This window comes from Ruditapes philippinarum, unplaced genomic scaffold (genome assembly GCF_026571515.1).
Source record: "Ruditapes philippinarum isolate M1 unplaced genomic scaffold, ASM2657151v2 ctg7966_1_1_1_1, whole genome shotgun sequence".
Taxonomy (NCBI): Eukaryota; Metazoa; Mollusca; class Bivalvia; order Venerida; family Veneridae; genus Ruditapes; species Ruditapes philippinarum.
This window is the reverse complement of record NW_026853003.1, coordinates 22,057-44,234: the sequence shown is the minus strand read 5'-3', so window position 1 is coordinate 44,234 and position 22,178 is coordinate 22,057. Positions and strand designations below refer to the sequence as shown.

At 33.2% G+C, this 22,178-nt stretch overlaps 1 protein-coding gene across 1 annotated transcript; it reads right to left on the bottom strand.

Annotated features, from left to right (window-relative positions):
- Nucleotides 1–244: 244 nt before the first annotated feature.
- LOC132731052 (ribosome biogenesis protein WDR12 homolog) lies at nucleotides 245–21,446 on the bottom strand. The gene is made up of 6 exons (XM_060717161.1): nucleotides 21,309–21,446; nucleotides 4,111–4,196; nucleotides 3,243–3,346; nucleotides 2,503–2,609; nucleotides 1,867–1,982; nucleotides 245–468 (listed from the first exon to the last, which is right to left on the bottom strand). The coding sequence occupies exons 1-6, from the start codon at nucleotides 21,359–21,361 to the stop codon at nucleotides 245–247; spliced, it is 690 nt and encodes a 229-aa protein (XP_060573144.1). The 5' UTR covers nucleotides 21,362–21,446.
- Nucleotides 21,447–22,178: the final 732 nt, after the last annotated feature.

Genomic DNA, 22,178 nt, shown 5'->3' with positions numbered 1-22,178 from the left:
AAAAACTAAAATAAAAAACATAAACTTTTGTTAAAAAATCATTAATTAATACAAACTGCATTTCATTTCAAATTAGATAATGTTTTCACTTCTGATTTCACATTACGCTATCCCTGCGTTTAGATTATTTTTAATTCACAACTACATAAAAGTTGTACATTAACCTGTTGCTCTACACATTGCACAATTACAGTTAAAACAGACTCATTTTTCCAAAAATCCTTTTTTTAAAAATAATTAACAGTTAAGGAAGAAGGAACCACTTATATCTGTATCTTTCTGTCCAGGTTATGGTAATATAATCACTAACCCTTTGTCCAGACTGGTCTACCGCCACACAATCAACACTACCTGCATGACCACGACATGAGTGTACACAGTCTACCTCATTACTCTTCTCATCCCACTGCCATAGTAACACAGTCTGGTCATGTGACCCAGACATAAAACTTTGTTTATCACTAGAATCTGAAAAATGAAAAAAAAATATATCAGAGTTTACTATAAACATTTGTTACTTAAACACGCAGGCATTATTATGTAGTTCTAACAAACCATACCTCTTAAATCATTAATTGTTTGTTTGTCTGATTTTTCTGTTACATTTATTTTTTAACACATTTTTGTTAGATCTCAGCTGTCAATCCACCTAAAGGCCTCAACAGACGGTAGGATTTAGCTGTACAGCACTAATTAGAGATAAGATGTACAATTTTCAAAGCTATACAACACTTGCATTCAGACGGTAATTCTACACTGTAAGAATCATCTGAGGTTTCCCCTAAAAAGGATCCCTTTACATTGATCCTTTACATACTTTACTCACTAAATACTTTTTTCGCCATGAGTAATGATTGAAACACCTCCATTTAAAAATATATATATATATATTTTTTTAATGTGAAGCCTGACCGAGACTCAAACCTGGGACCCTCGGAATACCGTACTGCGGCTCTGCTGACTAAGCTATCTGGTCGCCTACAAACTACCTCCCCTCCCCTAATTAGAGAACAATTCAATACCGTGACATAATCATTTTCGGAATAATTTGGGATTCGAACATAACACAACTTTGGGTCTCCTGAAGAGTTTTTCAACATCATTTTTACCCCATCTTACTACTATGTTTACCTTTTAGCCCTAATTGTTCTGGAATTTCATTCATTACACCCATTATCAGGAGATAATTTGGTTATCTGTTACTTGTCATTGTGGGAGGTCTATAAAAATCGGTACGACAAGATTTTCAAAATAGAACATGTCCTATCCCTTACATCTTGACATAAGGTTTCCGAAATCAAGAAATAGTATCCTTCACACATTAAGATTTGTCTGTACATCTTAGTTTTAATTGGTGTTGTACTTCAAAATCCTACCGTCTGTTGAGGCCTTAACCAGCTTAACTCGACAACTAACCAGTAATTACCAATTTCTTTACAAGTGATCGACTACAAATCCTGCATGATTTCTGACTCAGTAGTGTGAGACAATGAACATTAGCCTTAATATCCAAACTCAGTTAAATTTCACCTTTAAGATTTAAATTGATAGTTGTCAAATAACAAGGCCTCAGAGTTTGTGCACCTAACCAGCTTTCCTGGATAACTAACCAGTAATGATCAATTTCTTTTCAAGTGGCCGACTTCTTATCCCACATTATTTCTGAATTAATGGTGAGACACAAATGATCATTTGACTCAATGTCTGAGATAAATTGTCACAGAGAAACCCCTTGATTAAAAATCTGACACTCTCCATAATGAGCTCAGCAAGCATTGAGCTCAGCAAGCATTGACATGACCATTACATAATGATATTTTGTAAGTAAAATAAAACAAGAAACTTTAGTTTATAATGTATAATTACCATTCTTAATCCAGGATACACATTTTACAGGTTGAGTATGACCAGGAATTGTTAATATAGAATCTCCCTTAGTTGTCCAAAGCCGTAGTGTGTTGTCATAGCAACCTGTTAGTATCCTAAAATATACACAATAGTGGGTAAAACTTAGCAACAAAAGAGTCATGACATTTCTTTGAAGCTCAATTTCCTTAACCACTATAATACTGAAACCATAACAACAACATTTTTGTCACAGATATAGAGCCATGTCAGTCTTCAAGATCACACACTAAACAGTTACACCAATCAACCATTGAAATTCTCAGCCCTATTTCTATAAAATAATACTAGTAATGGACTGTTTCAAAATGCACAAGTTCATTTTAAGATTAATTCATTTGCATCCTAATTCTCAGGATCATTATTCCATTATGACTGACTGATACATGAATATGACATTCAATGTAAAAACCGACTGTGATAAGTAAAATCTATATCCTCTCCCTTTTTTCTATGTAAACAAGAGGCTTGACGCTAAACCTTAACCAAGAGCTATGCTAAAGCCAGATATAGATTGACACACACGTCCTTGTTCTCCATTAAGTTGAGCAAAAACAGTTTTTAAGGATGAACCTGTAATATTTTGTGTATATTTACTTATTTCCTGTTGAGTGTACACAGCTGACCCAGTCATCATGGTTCAGAGAATCTTCTGGTCTTGGTGCTGGATGTCTCTCTACATACTCTATCTCTACTACACTTTCCTGTATACATTAAGTATATATACAACAGTATTTCATACTTGTCTTTTGATTAAAGTCACACATATAAGAAAGTTAGACTATTTTTTTAAAGGTTATAGGAAACTAAAGTTTTTTTCTAGTTTTAATGGAACAGGAAATTGATAATCCTGAATCTAATTACATTTGTAGTGACCAGTGATTTTTCTACTTATAACAGACTCCGAAAAAAGGCCTCTTCCCAAATGAAATTTTCTTTAAAATCATGCAGTTTTCCCAAAAATCTGAACTTAAACCAGCTTTTTTACTTCCAAATCAGCAATTTGAGCAATAATTTTTCCCAAAATCAAGAGGCTAAGGCCTCTTCCCAATAAAGTGAGAAAAATCACTGGACTGAATTATTTGAGAGATTTAAGGCCAATTGTAGAAAGTTAGAAAAATTGTTCTTTGCGTAATTGTGGGATCTTCAAAGCAATAAACAGTATCTAAACATAACATGTTAATTGCATTTATTATTAAATCATATGTTAACTGCATATTGAACCAGAAGGATTTTAAAATTTAAATTTAGATATTGTAGACTGGCCTAAATCTATACTACTGATACATTGACTCTGCCAGTATCTTTATGGTTAAATTATAACAAAGAAAACTTACTGTGGATATATTTTTCTGCTCAAGATGTTTTTCTAAAGAAATTCGTAGAAATTCTCCTTCCACAAGAAAATCAAACTCTAAATTTGTCTCAGTCTCAAGAGGTTCTGTAAGAGAGATAACAACAAATTTACTTAAATTGTTCTGTTTTACTTATACATGTACATGTAATTCAAATAAAATGCTTAAGTTGTCTCAGAAGTAAAGTAAATAAACCCTGCCAAAGATAATGTTTTAAATGTTTACTACCAATTTAAACAGTAAAGACTGAAGAATCTGTGAAAACATATGAGTGACCTTATCACAACATCCCTTCTCCCATTAAAGGGGCCTTCAGCTTTTATTTATTGACGGAAAAACAATTCTGTATTGTTTCAAACTTATTAGTATTTAAGTAATTTTATCTTGGAAAAGTAGATCATATCACTGCTAGGTCTTCTTCAAAACAGCGTCATCCCCCCACCCCTGAGAGCAATTTATAGGGCGCCAGTGACATTTGTTCTTAAAATAGAAGATTGGAAAACAATTTGTCTGCTTTACTTATTTACAGATAGAGAGCGCACCTGTAGATTAGAGGTATAAAGTATGGTACTGCTACAACTTTAGTACCATGATCAGAGTTTTATATAATTATATACTCAAGTCTGCCATGTAGCCAATTTTTTTTAAATTAATACTTGTACATGTAATCAAATCTTGTTATTTAAACTGCCTTTTTATTGCTTTTAAAATGTTATTCCTTACTACATCTTCATAAAAATGTAAAAATTAATAGTTTTAAACAAATTAGAAAAGAATATTAAATAATATTGTATTACAGAAGATTTTACATACACACTATATGTCAGATTATTTTATAAAAGGAAGTTACCAGAGATGAGTCCATTGATAAGAGAGCTAAGATCATCTGTTTGAACTGTAGCTGGTACTGAAAATGGTGTATCCGGCACAGAATATCTGAAGATAAAAATATACAAAGTACTGAATATTGAAATTGTTTTTGAGTTTTGAGATGTTAAACTTTAAGATTCTTCTCATTCTTTTTATTCTCAAATAATATATGCCCCTCCCTAAATGAACACTCCCTCCTTTTGACAAAGAAAAAGCGCAGTTAGATAATTAAATATCCAGTTCATGAAAAATTTCAATACAATATTCAACAAGAGTCATGATACCCGAAATCGCTCACCTGAATAGCACCTTGGTAGACACTCATTAGAAAATGTTTCATGCCAATTATCTAAGCTCTTGCCGATTAGGTTTTTTTAAAAGAAGATTTTTTTTCTTTTGGTTGCCATGGCAACAAGAGTTCTGCATGGAATTAAATTCTTTAAAAAAATTAAAGATGACAACCAAAGGAACATTCCTGTGAAATTTGGATGAAATTGGCTTCGCGGTTTATGAGGAAATATTGTATAAAGTAAAAGTTTATGGCTGGACGTGCTGTACAAAAAGCGACCACAAAAGCTCACCATGTCACTTTATGATAGGTGAGCTAAAAAGGGGAAAACAATAATATTCTAAATGACCATATTATATAAAGCTAAAGGCTACTAAAACACAATTCAACTGACCCCAAATTTCATTAACCTTTTAAAATAGAAAAAATTTTCATACATGTAAAGGTAATTCTTATTGGAGATCAATTTTAAGGTTTAAACATACATGCCATAATTTCCAAAAAAATTTCATTTAGTGTTGGAGGGGGGCATAGCTCAGCAACCACATTGTTTCTAAATTTACATAGTGGCATTCAACCTATATTACCAGTATTTACAACTTGCAAATTAAATGACAACATAAACAAGACATAAGGGCCATCAGTAATGGCATGTGTCGCCTCATAATAGCCAATCGCATGTTACAGCTTCTGTGTAGCAGGAGACCCAAAAATCATTAACAGGGCAAAACACTATTTTTATTCAAGGGCAATAACTCAGCAGAAAATTATTCAAGCAAAAAACTTGAGTATTATGCACAAGTATTTGACCAACCAATCAATCCTGTAAAGTTTCACTGAAAGTGCATTAATGATATAAGGGTAGTCCTGACAAATTTTATTAACAGCCCTTTAAAAATTAATTAAAGGGCCATAACTCCAACAAAATTCATTGAACCATTAAAAGCCAATAATATGCACAACTAAACTTGGTACTGATCATTCCTGTAAAGTTTGGATGAAATTGCACCAGTTGTTTTTGAGAAGTAGTCCGGACAAGCTTTTGTGGATCTGGCAAACACACAAGAAAAACCACCTTTTTCATAAAGGGCCATAACTGGACCAAAAATCATTCAACCGAAAAACCCGTGCAATATGCCAAAGGACTTGAGCTACAGATCAATCCTGTAAAGTTTCATTGAAATTGTATTTGTGCTATAAGAGGAGTAGTCTAGACAAACTTTGACAAAAATTATTGAACTGGAAAATGCTGACGATATGTAAATCTAGACTTTGTAATGATCATTCCTTTAAAGTTTGAATTACATTGCACCAGGAGTTTATAAGATGTGTCAGTGTTTTTTTACACTTTTGGGGGGAGGGGGTCGGTGTCCTTTGGAGGGGGAAAAATGCAATAGGAGGAAGAATTTTATTTGTTTACTTATTTTATATTGTTTTCTTTGCAGTGGAAAAGGGGAGCAACTCTTGCAACACAAGTTTAAAATACGTCTCTTTTTCTTACATATAAGGATCTAAAATAACGATGTGTCGCATGCTAAACTTGTTGGGACACCGGGAGTAGCTACCTACCAGAGAAGGTTTGTAAACAACCTTGCTTAACAGTAACTCTTACAGGCATTTAATAAAACATTTTTCGGCAGTTAGTTGCAAAAAAAATTATATTTATTTCAGGCAAATTTGGGCTGCCATATAGGGGGAAAGTTAGGCTCTGAGGGGGGAAAAAAACATACTATTTTCAGGGGGGGAATGGAGCCGAATTTCGCCGAATATTTTAGTGAAAAAAAACACTGTTTGTTGACAAGTCTACTCCGTAGAGGCGACACAAAAATGTCTATAACTATTAAATAACAGTTTTTCAATCTTTTTAAAGTATTAAGGCTTCGTAAATTCAATCAGTCACAGAATAGAATAAGCTAATGTTAAGTTAGGACAATTAGCCATGTCCTTTGATAAAATACCTCAAAACATTTGCCGAATCCTATAGACTTCATCATCTCATATTTAGCAGTAATTTGAGCACTATTAATTGCCTGCTGGCAGATTCAATTTATGCTGGCCAGTTGTTAATTATAGTTTATGACACCTTCACTCAGGAAGCAACAGGGGGTAAACAATTAATCTTTTAAATGATCAAAATATTTGCTGATAACTGTTAGTTGAAAGAGGCACATAGATGTACCAAGCAAAGGATTAGTGTTATTATTCAGGCCTGAAAAAACAAGAGCCATGTCAACATGGCCATCCCCCGCCGAATGTGTTTGCTCATTGGAAGAATGTATATGTAGTAGAGCGGAATAGTTCCATTTTAAGAGGTCTTTTGGTAATGAAAACTGATGGCTATAATGATTACAGATTTGAAACCTATGTGAATACTGATGGCTGAAAATAACAAAGGGCAATTACTGAAAAATAATGCAGGGTAGGTTATCATTCTTGTGTGCTGCATCCCTCCTCAGTAAAATCTATCCACCTATGAAGTTTCAAGTTGATACCTCAAATACTTTTTGAGAAAAAAATTGAATTGAAAAATTAAGTATGAAAAAGAACAAAGGGCAATAACTCCAAAATTATAAAAGGTAGAGTTATCATTCTTGTGCAGTGCACACCTCCTGAGTGAGATCTATGCACCTATGAAGTTTCATTTTGATATCTCAAAGGCTTTTTGAGTTATGCTCTGGACAAAAATTAATTTTGAAAAATAACAAAGGACAATAACTCAAAAATAATGCAGGGTAGAGTTATCATTCTTAAGCACTGCACTCCTCCTCAATGAGATCCATCCACCTTTGAAGTTTCAAGTTGATACCTCAAATACTTTTTGAGATAAGCTCTGGACAAAATAACATAAAAAAAACAAAGGGCAATAACTCAAAAATTGTATAGGGAAGAGTTATCATTCTTGCACACAACACTCCTCCTCAATAAGATCTATCCACCTATGACATTTCATGTTGATATCTCAAACACTTTTCGAGTTATGCTCCACTCAGGTAAAAAATTAGGTATGAAAAATAACAAAGGGCAATAACTCAAAAATTATGAAAGGTAGAGTTATCATTCTTGTGCACTGCACACCTCCTGAGTGAGATCTATGCACCTATGAAGTTTCATGTTAATATCTCATAAGCTTTTGGAGTTATGCTCTGGACAAAAATCAATTTTGAAAAATAACAAAGGGCAATAACTCAAAAATCATGCAAGGTAGAGTTATCATTCTTGTGCACTGCACTCTTCCTCAATGAGGTCTATCCACCTATGAAGTTTCAAGTTGATACCTCAAATACTTTTAGAGATATGCTCCGGACAAAAATGTCGGACGGAAGGACGGACGGACGGACGGAAGCTCGGACGGACGGAGACTATTTCTATATCCTCCGCCGAAATTTTTCGGCGGGGGATAATAAATTGTGTTGTTAGGGTAACATGCTCTCCAAGAATAGGTAGGGTAGGTTAGATAGGTAGGATTTTTTTTTTTTGAGTCATGTTCAATTCTGAACATCTTAATCCAGAGAAAATTTTCATGCCCTGATTTGTACGGTATTCAGTGTTCAATCTAGAACAAATTCCCAGGGGGCCCTTCGGGCCAAAAAACTTTTCAAAAGGGGGTCATTTGAGAAAAAAGGGGGCCCACACTTAAAATGATTACTCTTCGAATGAAGATAAAGTTGAATAGTATTCGGATTAGTGTTTAAATTTCGGCTATAAGCAAATAATGAGTAAATAATTCAGAATAGATATTTCTTAATGTTCAAAAGGAGATTGGTTCAAAAGAATAAATTGTCGTTTAGACAACATCACATAAAGTATTTCTCCAAGCATTAGTACGACAGCATTGATGATAATTCTGCGAGCGTTACCCCACCCACTTGTGGTATATAGTGACAAAATTGCGTCGCGACTTGATTACTGGCAGACAACTGGGCAAAGAAGTTTAAAATGATATATTTTAAAAGTGTTGAATAAGAAAACAAAATTAATATCCAAGAAATGTTCAGAATTTCATTATTTTCTTTGTAAATTTCTGAATACTTGCTTACTGTTCGGGGATGTTAGTCGAGTGAAGAAAATAATATGGCCCTAGATATGTTTTAAAGAAATATTCAGTATCATTTATAATATAACATCAAAAGAAAAAGAAATTCTCATTACAATATGTTTTATATTTGACAATACATTTAATATAACACTGATATTTCTTAAGAAAGCGTGCGTGGTAATTTTGACAGTTGACATATGCGGTAACCATGGAAACTGCCCGTTTACAAAAAAACTAACACTTCAACATATATATTTTATTTCTAATCAAATGTTACTTGATATATCAATAATGTAGAAAATTCTGTAAAAGAAATTTCTTGATAGCTTTAATTTTTTACAGAAAATTTTCATGTTTATTTTTCTCATTTTTTGTTTAGTTAAAAAGCATGAAAACTCATTTTTTAAAGAAATATGTCCAAATTATCGTTTGTTTTTATACAGAACCCTAAGATAAAGCAAGCTTTGTTTGAAATTATGTTTATTGTGAGTGTAATAAGCTATTTTATTCATTATTATAATACAGTTTGGATATTTTGACAATTTTGAGATATACGGTTACCATGGAAACTGCCATTTTTCAAAAAATCCAACACGCCAACATATATTTTTCTTTTTCTTTTTGAATTTGTCATTAAATTTTACACAATATACAAAAAAATTAGAAAATTCTATGAAAACACTTTTTTCAATATCTCTAATTATTCTGAGAATTCATGTTTCATTTTTCTCATTTTTATGTTCGGTTGAGGAACATGGAAAACTCATTTTTTTAAAGAAATATGTTCAGATTATCATTTGTTTCATACAGAATCATTTAGATAAGGTTATCTTTGCATAAAACAATGCTCGTTGAGTGTTTTAAGCTATCTTATACATTTTTTATTCGTTATAACACAGTTAGGCTATTTTGACAGTTTTTAGATATACGGTTACCATGGAAACTGCCATTTTACAAGAAATCCAACACGTCAACATATTTTTTTCTTTTTATTTTTAAATCCGTCATTAAATTTTACTCATCATACAAAAAATTTAGAAAATTCTATGAAAGGATTATTTTTTCATAAAACTGTAGAAAATGTCTTTATTAAATTACTTGTTCATGTACCATATATAGACCAAAAACAGTTGCAAAATTCCATAACAATCAAGTCAACTAAAAAAATAACATTATTTGGACCTTTTTTGAGAGTAAATCTGTTAGTGTTGATGCAGGCTCAATTTTAAGAACTGATTGGTAAAGAAACAATGACATTATGTTCAAAGAAACATTATGTCATATGAATCTTATTTTAATGTTACCAGGGATATTTGATAATAATGTTCAGTTTTTTAATCAGCGCCCGATATATAAAGGAAAATCATATTTTGCAATTAGCTTTGTTGATGAAGAATATAAACTTGCAATAGTCGCTAAAAACATTTACCCTTCTCAATATATCCAAGCGAAAAACCAAGTGTCAACAGGTGCTAAGACAATGTATACTGACATAACGGTACCTTTGATCTTTTGCCAGGGCAGCAGTTCTTACGTCACACATCCTTAACACACTTAAGGTGTCTGTATTTATTAATGATATCAGGGCCAAAACACCATTTTTGGGGAAGGGGCCTCAGCCTTTTTCTTGGGGAAAATATGTGTGATTTTGGCGTACTTTGGGAAAAAGGGGTCTTAAAATTAACACAAATTTTTAACCAAAAGTTCTCAAAATAAAAAGGGCAAAAAGCACAGGGAAATACTAATAAGGCAGTAAAAGACTTTAATTCAACACCCATTCAATTAAATTTTGTTCTAAATTTCTATGGGAGATTTTCAAAAGACTTGGGGAATTTTAGGACCAAAGTGGGGAAAAAAATGAGGATATTTTGGTGGGGAGTAAGTAGCCTAATATTCCCGGCCTCTTTACAAAGAAGGGGTTTTTTGCCCCTGGATATGCAAATGTTTAAAGTGCCGACAAGCCAAAAGATAGACCATTTTGGAATCCAAAGTTAATTTACTTCAATTTTGTCAGCCACTCCCTAAAGCCAATCGTGTTTGATTAGCTCCATTCTTTAAGACCCTTTTTTTTGGATCGAAGGCCTGTTCGTTAATAATTTATGCACCCTTCTCTATAATTAAAACTCGCACTTTTTCACAATTATATAGTTTCACCCTGGATGAACAAGTTTTGTCACGTGACCACAAATGCAAACGCCGGTGATTTTGCTACATTTCAATGGCAATTACGGAGGGGGGACCGATTTCAGGTAATTATTTGAAGATATCTTTTTTTCTACTGCAATCCAAAAATTATGACCTAGACCTTAGGACCCGGCGTTAATTGAGCTTTTATTTTAATGTATGTAGTTATTGCGAGGCTTCTGTTGATTTTTTAGAAACACTTCGACACAAAATTTTCTTTTTGGTAGGCAAACAACGATAGGTTTTTTAACTTTTCTAATCTTTTTTTTGTTGCAAGCTGGAAACCTATGTTGAGGGATAAATAATAGAAGATATATGTTTTTTTTACAAGTAACTTTTCGTACCTAAAAACTTATTTCATAATTTTTTATTAGCAAGGTTTTAATATTCGAGATTAAAACCCATGTTTTCCACGTTGGGTTGTCGATTTTTGCAAACGTCGTTTTTATTATTGTAAATGGGCAATACTCGGTTGGTCATTTGGGAAATATATGCAAGCCACCTGTTGTATGTCTTTTTTGGGAACGCTGAACTATATTTTTCTCATTTCCGCCAGTGAGTTCTTTCATCATATTAAACAAATTTCATTGCAAACTGTTTGTTATAATAAATTCTGGCCACATAACGCCAATGGTTTCCCAGATTTATTGAAATCTGTCGGGAAGCTTCAACCGTTATGTACTTTCTACTGGTTACAAACGTGTTAGCAACAATCAAAATCTCCAGATATGTCATTCCAAAATCCAGGTGTTCTGAAATTGGAATCTGCATGGTTGCTATCTGGACAGACAAGTTTTAGAAAAAAAGGTTTTTTCAAAACTTCTTTTTAACCAAAAATAAACCCAAAATAAGTTTTATTCCATATAATTAAGACAATTTATGATATGGTGTCGTAAAAAAGAATTTTGTTTTCCTTCACACCCTTTCCTTTTAAATACTTGTGCGATTTTTTTATCAGATTTTAAAATTAAAAGGGGTTTTTACAGTGGGTTTCCCGGGTTTTATTTTTCTGCATTTTAAAACCCCCCAGTAGTTTACCCCCACCGGGTTGGGTCAACATCCGTTTTGTTATCAGATAATTTAAAATTTTTAAAATTTAAAAACTCCGAAACAAAATTGGCCTAAAATGGAATTTCCCTTTAATTCTTATTTACTAAAAACTTTTTCCTTTTTAAACCCCTTTAAAGAAAAACTTTCAATTGAAATTTTTAACATAAGTAAAGTTGTTTTTTTCTTACAGCTATCACGACATTCAGGGGGAAGCTAGCCACCTTCAAGCGTTAAAATTTAGGAGGAAGCTATTTCTAAGTGAAGGCAGATGGGAAACTTTTAGCAGACAAGGTTTGGCTAAACAGGATAGACCTGGTCATTCATCAGCAAAATTTTTGTTACCAGCTTTTTAAAAAACCATCTAAGAGAGCATTTTGCTATCTATCTTAAAAGAACTAAATCCTTCAGACGTAAATGATTAAACAAGTTTATTTCTGACAATTAAGTGTACCTCATTCAAAAGCTTCTTCAACAAACTTTGGCTTCATATATTTCTTAAAAACTATTCAAGAGGCTTATGAAGATAAAACATAAACAAGAGCTGTTCACAGGAGACAGCGAAGCTCGACTAATTGAAAAAATACTGGACCGCAGGTAAGGAGGACAAAACGTTATGAAAGAAAAATCAACCAATTATGTAGTATAATTATGATATTAAGTTTACAGTAAAAAATAACATTTGTTAAAACATAAATTTCCCCAAGATCAAATAGTAAGATGCTAAGAGTTATGGACCTTTGCCACATCTAGATTTGTTGTAATATAAGAAATATATATTTGAAGTTTGAAGTAGATACTTTTAAAAAATAAAGAAGTTTTTATATTTCTTTAAAAAACCTAAGTTCAAGAGTAGATAAAATTTCTGTAAAAAATTATTGCCTTCAAAGAGTTATTGAACATTGTCCAAATAAAATGTAATTGATGAAAAGGAAATATATTTGAAGTTTGAGGTAGATACCTTTAAAAATAAAAAAGTTAAATATAAAAAAAAAACATTTTTCTAGTAAAATAAATCCTATTTATGCGGGAGATTTAATTTCCTTGCAATATTGTGTGCTAGAGTTTAATGAACCTTTGTCACATTATAGATTTTGGGGTTGATTGATCTAACGTAAAATATAATTGAAAAGTATGAAGTTGAGTCCCTTCAGAAATAAATAAGTTACAGTTAAAAAATAAATTTTTTTTTTATGGAAAATTCTAAGTTCAAAGGGAGATAAAATCTTGAAAATTATTGGTGCCTAGGAGTTATAGACTGTCACCATTAAGAGGGGATGGTGAATAACTAAGAATTTATTTGAAGTATGAGATGTTGATCCCCTTAAGAAATAAAGAAGGGAAAGTAAAAAATAAGGTATTTTTTGAGGAAAAATTCTAAGTTCAAGGGGAAGATAAACGAAAATATTGGGTGTTAGAGTTATGAAACCTTGTCACATAAGAATGTGGGTTATATAAGGGAACATATATTTGGAAGTTTGAAGTTGGATTACCTTAAGAAATGACAAAGTTATTATTGAAAATATTTTACTGCACCAAAACTTTTAATCTAAAATCTGGGACCAGACCGCCGACGCCGGGGAGGAGTAAGGACAGCTTCCTCCATATACTTTGTTATAGTGCGACTAAAAACTAAACAAGGCACATTTTCTACAAGAGCTTTTGGTCCAAATTCTGAAACGCTGCAGATTTGGTCAAAAGAAAACCTTCGGTAAAATTTTATTTGAAAACAAGTAACTCCAAGTGATCTCACTGTGGTTAGTTTAAGTCGCTGTATAGTTTTCAACCTAAGAAGATGGAATTTTTTCACTAAAATCAAAGTTTTTTCCGGGGAGGATTTTGTGTGGAATTGATTTTTGAGAAAGATTATTATGTTTTAAATACAGAAGTTTTAAAAATCGTTTTGTGTATTCAAAGAAGAAAGGTTTTAAAAAATAAAAAAGGAGAAAAAGAGAGAAGTTTTTTGTTTAGAATTGTAATTTTATTTGCAATTGACTTAAAAAATTTCCCCACCGGTTTTTTATAAGAATTTAAACACCGGCTGCCGGTACAGACCGGAATATTTGTCGATTTTTCCGTTTAAATAGTTACCTGAGAGCTAGTTTATTCCCCGTCTTTAGGCCAAACCGACACCCGGTGTTTTGATTCTTTTTTTGCATTTTTTACATGTAAAATTTATTTCGGAACGGGAAATTAAAAAAAAACTGATTTTTATAATTTTGCACTTTATTCTTATATTTGATGAAACATACAACTTCATTCATAAAGGGAAAAAATAAACGTCATCCTAAGAACGCGATTTCTTTCTAAAATTTGCGCCGTGTATACAATTTAAAATGACGCTTTTAAAAGCACGGGGTTTTGGGTTTTAACTTTTGGGGGTTTTGAAAGACGGGAGTTTTTTTAGCCCCGGTTTAAAAAACTCGATAATATTTTTGAGATGAAAGAATAAAAGAATTTTTAACACCGGTTTGCCTTAAAAGGACTAGAATATTAGCTCGGGGAGTAACTTTTTTCAGCGGTAAAGGCTCTGTCGATTTTCTCCCAAAAACATTAAACCGAGAGCTAGATATTCCCCTCTCACCGACAGCCGGTGTTTTGACTTTTTCTTGCATGGGGGCCCTGTCAATTTTTTTTGGGAAAGAAAGAATTATGAAAAAATTTAAATATTTTTAATTTTACGCACTTTTTTTTTTATAGTAGCGTTGAACATAAAACTTCATTCATAAGGGAAAAATGCCCTTTTCATTTTAAGAAGCGATTCATTCATAAAAAGGCCGCATAAATTTAAAGGGAAATTTTTAAAGCACGCGCTTTGTTCTTACTTTGGGGTGAAAGGATAAATTTTTCCAAAGCACCGGTGTTAAGGGAAGAAAATTTCCTGTCTGAGATGGCAAGAAAATCCTTTGTCTGAGATGCAAGAAAATTTATATATCTAATATGTTCAACCGGGGTTTGCATATTTTTAACATGTTCAAAATGACGTTTGGCAAATTTAGACAATAGGGAATGACATGGATTACGTCAAATATAACTTTTGCTAATGGAATTATAAATGAGTCAGGGCATGGGGGAATGGCATGTAAAAAGACATTATCCTCTATTATTTTACCTCAAACATTGTATTCCAGGTGAAAAAAAAATGATAGGAAAAAGTAAAAACCCCCTTATCGGCGGTTGCTTTGCGAAAAAAAACATTTGTGTCTAAAGTGATCTAAAAAAAAACTACTAAAGTCTAGTTAATGAACTACTCACATATATATAAAAGCCTTAAAATTTACGCCGGGGTTTCCTAAGGTCTATGTCTTATTTTTGTGTTGCAGTGGAAAAAAAGATATCTGCAAATATTTGCTGAAATTTACAGACCCGGGCCGAGAGCGTAGCGATAAAGGTTTCAAAAGGGTTACAGAGTGCGGTAACTATCCAGGGCTAGCACTGGCAATTTTTTACTTTGAGCCAATTCTTCGCGGCGAATATTGCCGGCCTGTATCAGGCAATGGTACGGCATGGGATATTTCGAAAAGCATTAACTATTATCCAACTTAATTTTGGTAGCTCAATTTTATTACATTAACAAATCTTACATAATTATACGAGTATGATTTACAGTCAGTAATCATAATTTTAAGCTTAGAGGTCAGTAACTATAACATTTGCCAAAAGTTACATGTAGGCAGCAAGGTTCCCTTAAAATCTATGGTATTGACATAAGGTAAATCTTTTTTTTTCAGAATTCCTTCTCAATTATATATTTTTGGAGCCATAATTAGGTCAGATTTCAGGGCCAAAATACCCTTCTTTGTAGTGGCCCAATAAAGGCTGCTTCCCAAACCAAACTATCCTTTTTTCCCCCAGTTTGGTCCTCAAAATCCCCCAGTCTTTTGAAATTTCCCATAGAATTAAGAACAAAATTAAATGATGGTGTTGAATTTAGGTCTTTTACTGCCTTATTAGTATTTCCCACTGCTTATTTCCCACTGCTTTTTGCTGTCCTATTTTGAAGAACATTCCCACTGCTTTTTGCTTTTCTATTTTGAAGAACTAATGAGAACTTGTGTTAAATTTTGTGTTAAATTTGAGACCCCTTTTCCCAAAGTATGCTAAAATCATGCATATTTTCCCCAAGAAAAAGGCCGAGGCCCTTCCTTAAAAATGGTGTTTTGGCCCTGGATTTTATTGGCAAGAACACCCCCTCCCACCACCACCAAAAAAAAAAAATCAACAACAATAACTCTATCAACTCGTAATTTCGTCGATCTGTTTATCAACGATAAAATTTATATAGTATCTTACAAACATGCTCTTGTTTTTCTATACAAACTTCAGTTTTGAATTCAGTATTTATTAATATTATTCACAGGAAACTTTTTTATGTACTTTATCAGGTTTAAGAAAGCATTCTAATGTCATTTAAGGCATTTTCTATGAGTGCACCTGTCGGGCCCACAGTTGAATTCGTTTTTGCGCCGGCGGTCTTTTCAGGGGGTCAATGGCGCATGGCGCCCTCTAGATTGAACACTGGTAGTGATTGGTGGGGTTTGTCAAAACTGGCACAAGGGTAGACTTCTGCTTACTAAGCCTGATTTACTATTCATTATATTGAATTATACCTTAATAATTTAACCTCTGATAATGTCCCCAATGGCACAAGAACATGATTTCAATTCTATACACTAAACTTTTGCAATACCTTTTTTTTGACAGACTTAAAAAAATGATAGGCAGAGATCTGCCAAGAATTTGAAAGTACTGGGCCCTGGGCCCACTTGGTCTGAAAATGATGGGCCATTTTTACCAAAGTATGGGCCTTGGGAAAATAAGTAAACATTGACCTAAATAACTGTTAAGGTTTGTAGGTAATTGAATTTCCCTGGTAATAAAACTTAAATCATATTTTATGACAAGTGGTTCACTTATGATTCAGAACTTAACCAATAATTAAAAATTATGCCTACATGGTAACTTTCAAATATTAATTGCAGGCAAAATATTTTTAGTCCCCTACCGGTTTAACCGGAGGGGACTTTAGGTTTACCCTCCGTCCGTCTGTCCGTCTGTCTGTCCGTCTGTCTGTCTGTCAGTCCGTCCGTCCACAAAACTGGATCCCGCGATAACGCAAAAAGTACTGAAAATATTTTTATGAAACTTGATATATGGATAGATGTTAGTATGGAGATTATGCACGTCTTTTTTTTTTCTTCCTATGTTGAAAATTCTGGTTGCTATGGCAACAAATAGTCTGAAAATATGGAAAATTTTTTAACACATTAAACTGGATCCAGTGATAACTCAAAAAGTACTGAAAATATTTTTATGAAACTTGAAATATGGGTAGATGGCAGTCTGGAGATTATGCACATCTTTTTCTTTTCTTCCTATGTTGAAAAAATTCTGGTTGCTATGGCAAACAAATAGCCTGAATTTCAAGATTTCGATTTAAATTTTTCAGCTTTTTCACTATATGTTCTTTATTTTCTTAAGGTGTTTACTTCAAACTTTAAATATAAAGTTTCTGGTCATCAACCACATTTCATATGTGACAAGGTTTTGTATAACTCTAGCACAAAAAATATCAGTATTACCTCCTTGAACTTAGATTTTTTAGGGGAAAAAAATGTTGTCTTTTTTAAATAACTTCTTTATTTCCTAATGTATCTACTTCAAACTTCATATATATGTTTCTTATTATCACTCGACATTTTTGAGAAGGTTAAATACTCTAGCAAGAATATTTCCAGAATTATGTCCCCTTGAACTTTAGATTTTTTTCGAGAAACTGGTATTTTCACTCCAACTTCTTCATTCCTAATAGGATTTACTTTAAAATCCCACATCGTAATAATTATGACAAGGTTCACATTACTGTGATATAGACAAACTTATTTTATTATGTTTTGTGGTTGATATTTTCAAATACAGACTTCATCCTCAAATTCATTATAAATGGCAATACACAGGAGTGTATGACAATTAAAGAACTTTTTGAGGGACCGGTAGGGGACTACTGTATTGCCCGCAATACTATCAAATGCTTGTTTAAATGGCTGCTCAAAAATTTGATATGCAAATTTATTCTCATAATTGCTGGTTCTTACTTCTAATGTCTAATACTGTGCATTATCCATTGAATTGTTCCTACTTTTGCACTAAATGTCCCTTACCACTGTATATTGACGAATTTTATTGTCCCTTGTATGCCTCTGTGTAGACAGCATACATCAAAGACACTTGCCGACAGACCTTTTGATCATGTAAAAAAGTCATGCACAATGTTTCCCTGATTGGTTAATCACCCTGTCAAATATTCTGATGACGAAATAGACATTGTTTACACTTCATCAGCCAAAGCTTGCGTGAACTTGAGTTACCTTAGGGGTGATCAAGTTGTACACCTGTCAGATTATTCTGTAACTTACAGCATTTCTTAAAATAGCAACACTTTTTTTTCAGTTACCTATAATCATTTTAAATACAGTGTAACTTCCGAATTCCGGAACTTCTGAAATCCGGAAACTTCTAAAAAGTGAACAATTTTTTCGGTCCCGATTTTTTCCCTTCTATTTTCTATTAATATAATACTTCTGAATTCCGGAACTTTAAAATTCTGAATTCCGGACGATATTTTCGTAAAATTAGAGTCAAATCAATGCAATTTTACCTCCAAAAACCGGAAATAGTCAAAGGTGTGAAATACATTGTAAATCGAGAATGTTTACCCTGCAGGAAGATTTAATCTCCCTATGGATTGTTTACTAATTAGCGGTGATCGTGTAATTTGACACGCGTTAAAATCACAAACTGTGAAATGGTATGTTGGTTAATCAGAGTAATTTACGGCGGTCAGTTAATTTGAAGTGTTTATTAGCGGATTATATGACAATTAATTGGACAATGTATGCATCAAACGTCTTTAGGGATTTTATTGCATTTGATGTAATAATTAATTAACTAGCATCGGACGATATGTAAGTGTATGCAATTAACAACATTTCTACAAACTGATAGAAATCCAAAAGCATTAATTTTGCAGGTAAGATAAAAATGTATTCTTTTCATTCACATCTTAATCTTGATTAAAAGACTATTATATATAATATTACAGTAATGGCCACATCTTCCTTGACATTTAGTGATATTAAGTGGCTTAGTCTTGTCCACATTATCATATACCTCTGAATTCTGGAAACCTCTGAAATCCGAACTTTTTGACAAGTCCCATAGGTGTTCGGTTTTCGGAAGTTACACTGTATTAAGTAGTTGTATAATTTGTTTGTTGGTTTATTGGATTAAATTTACGTAGTAGAAATGAGTATCTGTGAGGGATTATGAGAAGAAATGCGGTAAGTAGATAACATGGACAAAAGCTATAGGAGAATGGATAAACTCAAGGAAATGCGTAATTACAGGGGAATGGGTAACATGTTGCTGTTGGTACCACTTTTGACTGGATGACTAAATAAACCAGCAGACAGTTTTGTTTTCTTACAAGTCTGGCACAGATTTTAGATGCTCCAATGGCCCTTTGCTTCCGATTTTCCTGCGCCATTCTCATTTTCTTAGCGCCAATGGCGCAAAATCGCGTCCTCTGCAGATCTCTGGTAAGGTCTGGCATATATTTAGATAGGGTAGGGTTACCCTAACAAAACAATTTAAAACAATTTTTTAAGGCCTTACTGCAAATTGCAATGCTGTATGGGGATAATCATTCCATTATAAGCATTCTATAATAAATGATAATAACTTGACAATAAGAATTTTAAAAAAAAGAAATATCTGGCTGCAAAGTAGATTATTTTACAATTTCATTTTTACTGGGGCATAAATCATCTCCGGGATGCCTGCAGAAAAGACACCTTATTTCGGGGACAGTCCCGGATATTATGGCATGTATGGCTATGCTGTTAAGCATAGAAAACAAATGTTTCTCTGATTGATGAAGTAATGTGGATGCCTTACTGGTAAAAATAGACTGTACTGGAAGAAAATGATAAACGGCCGGAAAACTGCTAGGGGAGGAAACTGCTAGGAAACCAGTATATATATCAGGGTAATACTCGACAAACTGCTTAAAAAAACATCAGCAAATTCAAGCGTAAAATACGTCACTTTTAAATAGTGAATTTGGGTGCTCAGTAATTATTTCCTGAAACAGCATAAATTATCATCACATATCATTGCTAATACCTATGTGACTGTAACACCAGTGCCCACAAACATAGTATTGATATGTATGCCGTTGACCCGTATTTTCAGGGGTTTAATGTTTTAAATTAAAGCCACCGATTTTAAATTAATTAAATGGAAGACAAAAAACATCAACAGTGAGTAAAAACTATGACAAACAAAACAGGGACCGTTTAAAATACGAAAATATACTATTTCAGTAAAAAATACTAATCTTTCTACTTTCACTATCGGTAGTCTGTGCAGACTTCCCGAAATACGTCGGTCCGACGGACATGTCCGATAAATTTTGATCAGGTCCGACGAGTTTTTATTCCCGATCGGTCCGACTGTCCGGCTTTTATCCAAGCCGCATGTATACAAAATGGCGTCGCTAAAGGTGCCAAACCTTGGAAAAATAAAAAATCTACGTCAGAGGAACAGGCAGAACAGCAGTAAAAGGATAAAAAGAATAGACCTGAGACAAAATTTAATGAAAATTAGAAGCAAGACAGTGAATCGTTGGGGTGTATGATAGGGAGCAGATGAAAATGCGCTGTAAGGAATGTGCCGATTTTTACGGCGAAAAAAAATTAAAAACAAAAAGTTTCTTAGAAATACAAACACAAGTTATTCTTTGATTTTGATCAATTTTATTTGGTCCGACAGATTTCGTTTCGGTCCGACAGATTTTCATGGTTTGTCAGACCGAATGTCTGACAGTTTTTTTCAACTTTCGGGAAGTCTGGTCTGTGTCGCTCGGAAGCTGTCTCATATTTTGGGGGATTTTGATTGGATGGCCTCGTTTCGGTAATTACGTTGCGCGCGCACAAATTCTATACTGCACTCAATATATTTCGGGACATTGGTTTAAGTTAGGTATAAATTCCGGTGATGAATTTTAAGGCGAAGATACGTTTTTTATTCTTTTTTGTTGCTGTGTAATTGAAAATAACGTATAGAAATGAGAAAAGAAAAAAATATAATTGTAATGACATTGACAGATTTATATTTATGTGTTTAATATGTTTAGTACGAATTCTTATGGTAGTAATTTATAAAAATAAGTGTTGGCGAAAACTTGATGCTTTTTTGGAGAGTCCAATCAATCGCACGAGCTGTCATTCACAACTGGACATGACGCCATGAAAATATGAGAACCCCCGAAAATATGAGAACAAGGCATAATTTAGTGTTGTGCAACCTAATCGTCTGGATTGAAGACACAGGCGCTAGTCACATAATCAAATATTTTACACGTTGGGGGCCTTATATCTTTATATACATATATAGACCGATTATGTAAAATATTTGATTATGTGACTAGCGCCTGTGATTGAAGACAAATTATGTTACAATCTATGGTGTAGCTTTTGTTCAAACAGGCGGGAAAAGATACATTCTTATGCGATAAAACATTTGGACAAAGAAACATTCTAAATATTCAAAAATAAATCACCTGGACTGTTTTGTATAAAATTTTACTTGGACATGCGGGACATCGGTCTCCATTTTGAAATCGTGATGGGAAAACGCTTGCAAAAGTCGTGGATAAACTCCGTTTTATAAAACGTCCAAAACTTATCTCACATATGTAGGACAAAAGCCCTACCGGACAAAAGCTCTCCTGTCAAAAAATGACAAGGCGGACACAGCCCTCCCATGAAAATGACAGGTCCCGTTAAATTGACTGGGCTGACAAAAGCCCTCCCGTGAAGATATCAGGGCGGACAAAAGCCCTCCTGCAGCTATTGAATACATATATGTATGGACGTACGTCAGGGCGGACCATGCGACAGGACGGACCGTACCAAGGAGGACCGTATGTTTGGCGGGCGGACCATATTTTGGACAAGGGGGACCTGTGACTCGAGACGAGGCGGGACCACAGTGCTAGTGGCATTGATTTTTGCCTAAAATGTGTTTGACCCTTGTTATTTATTACAATAAAAAAGTATCAATATATTAAAAAAAAAAATTATTTTTTTTCCACTGTTAGATTCTATATTATTATAGTCTATAATAATATAAACATGAAAAAAAATTTTTCTTTTAATTTTTTTTTTTTAATAGACCCCTATATTGATATTTATTTGTAAGAAATAACAGGGTCAAACACATTTTTTAGGTCAAAATCAAATTCCACTAGCACCTGTGAGGAGGACCATGTATATTTCAAATTGATATTACTATTTAATTTCTATATATATTTCGGCATCATTATCATCCTAAATATGTTATGTATATATAAGCATTTTCATATTGAACAGATTTGTATTTAAAAATCTAAACATCGATTCTAATACTGGTTAGATCTACATATGTATTG

What these genes read in the sequence shown, in the direction of transcription:
- LOC132731052 (XM_060717161.1), bottom strand. Translation starts at nt 21,361, where the DNA reads ATGGAGACCGATGTCCCGCATGTCCAAGTAAAATTTTATACAAAACAG. An exon ending in TATCAATGGACTCATCTCTG is followed by an intron (nt 3,347 to 4,110) that starts GTAACTTCCTTT and finishes TCTCTCTTACAG; the next exon opens with AACCTCTTGAGACTGAGACA. An exon ending in TGTATCCTGGATTAAGAATG is followed by an intron (nt 469 to 1,866) that starts GTAATTATACAT and finishes TTCATTTTTCAG; the next exon opens with ATTCTAGTGATAAACAAAGT.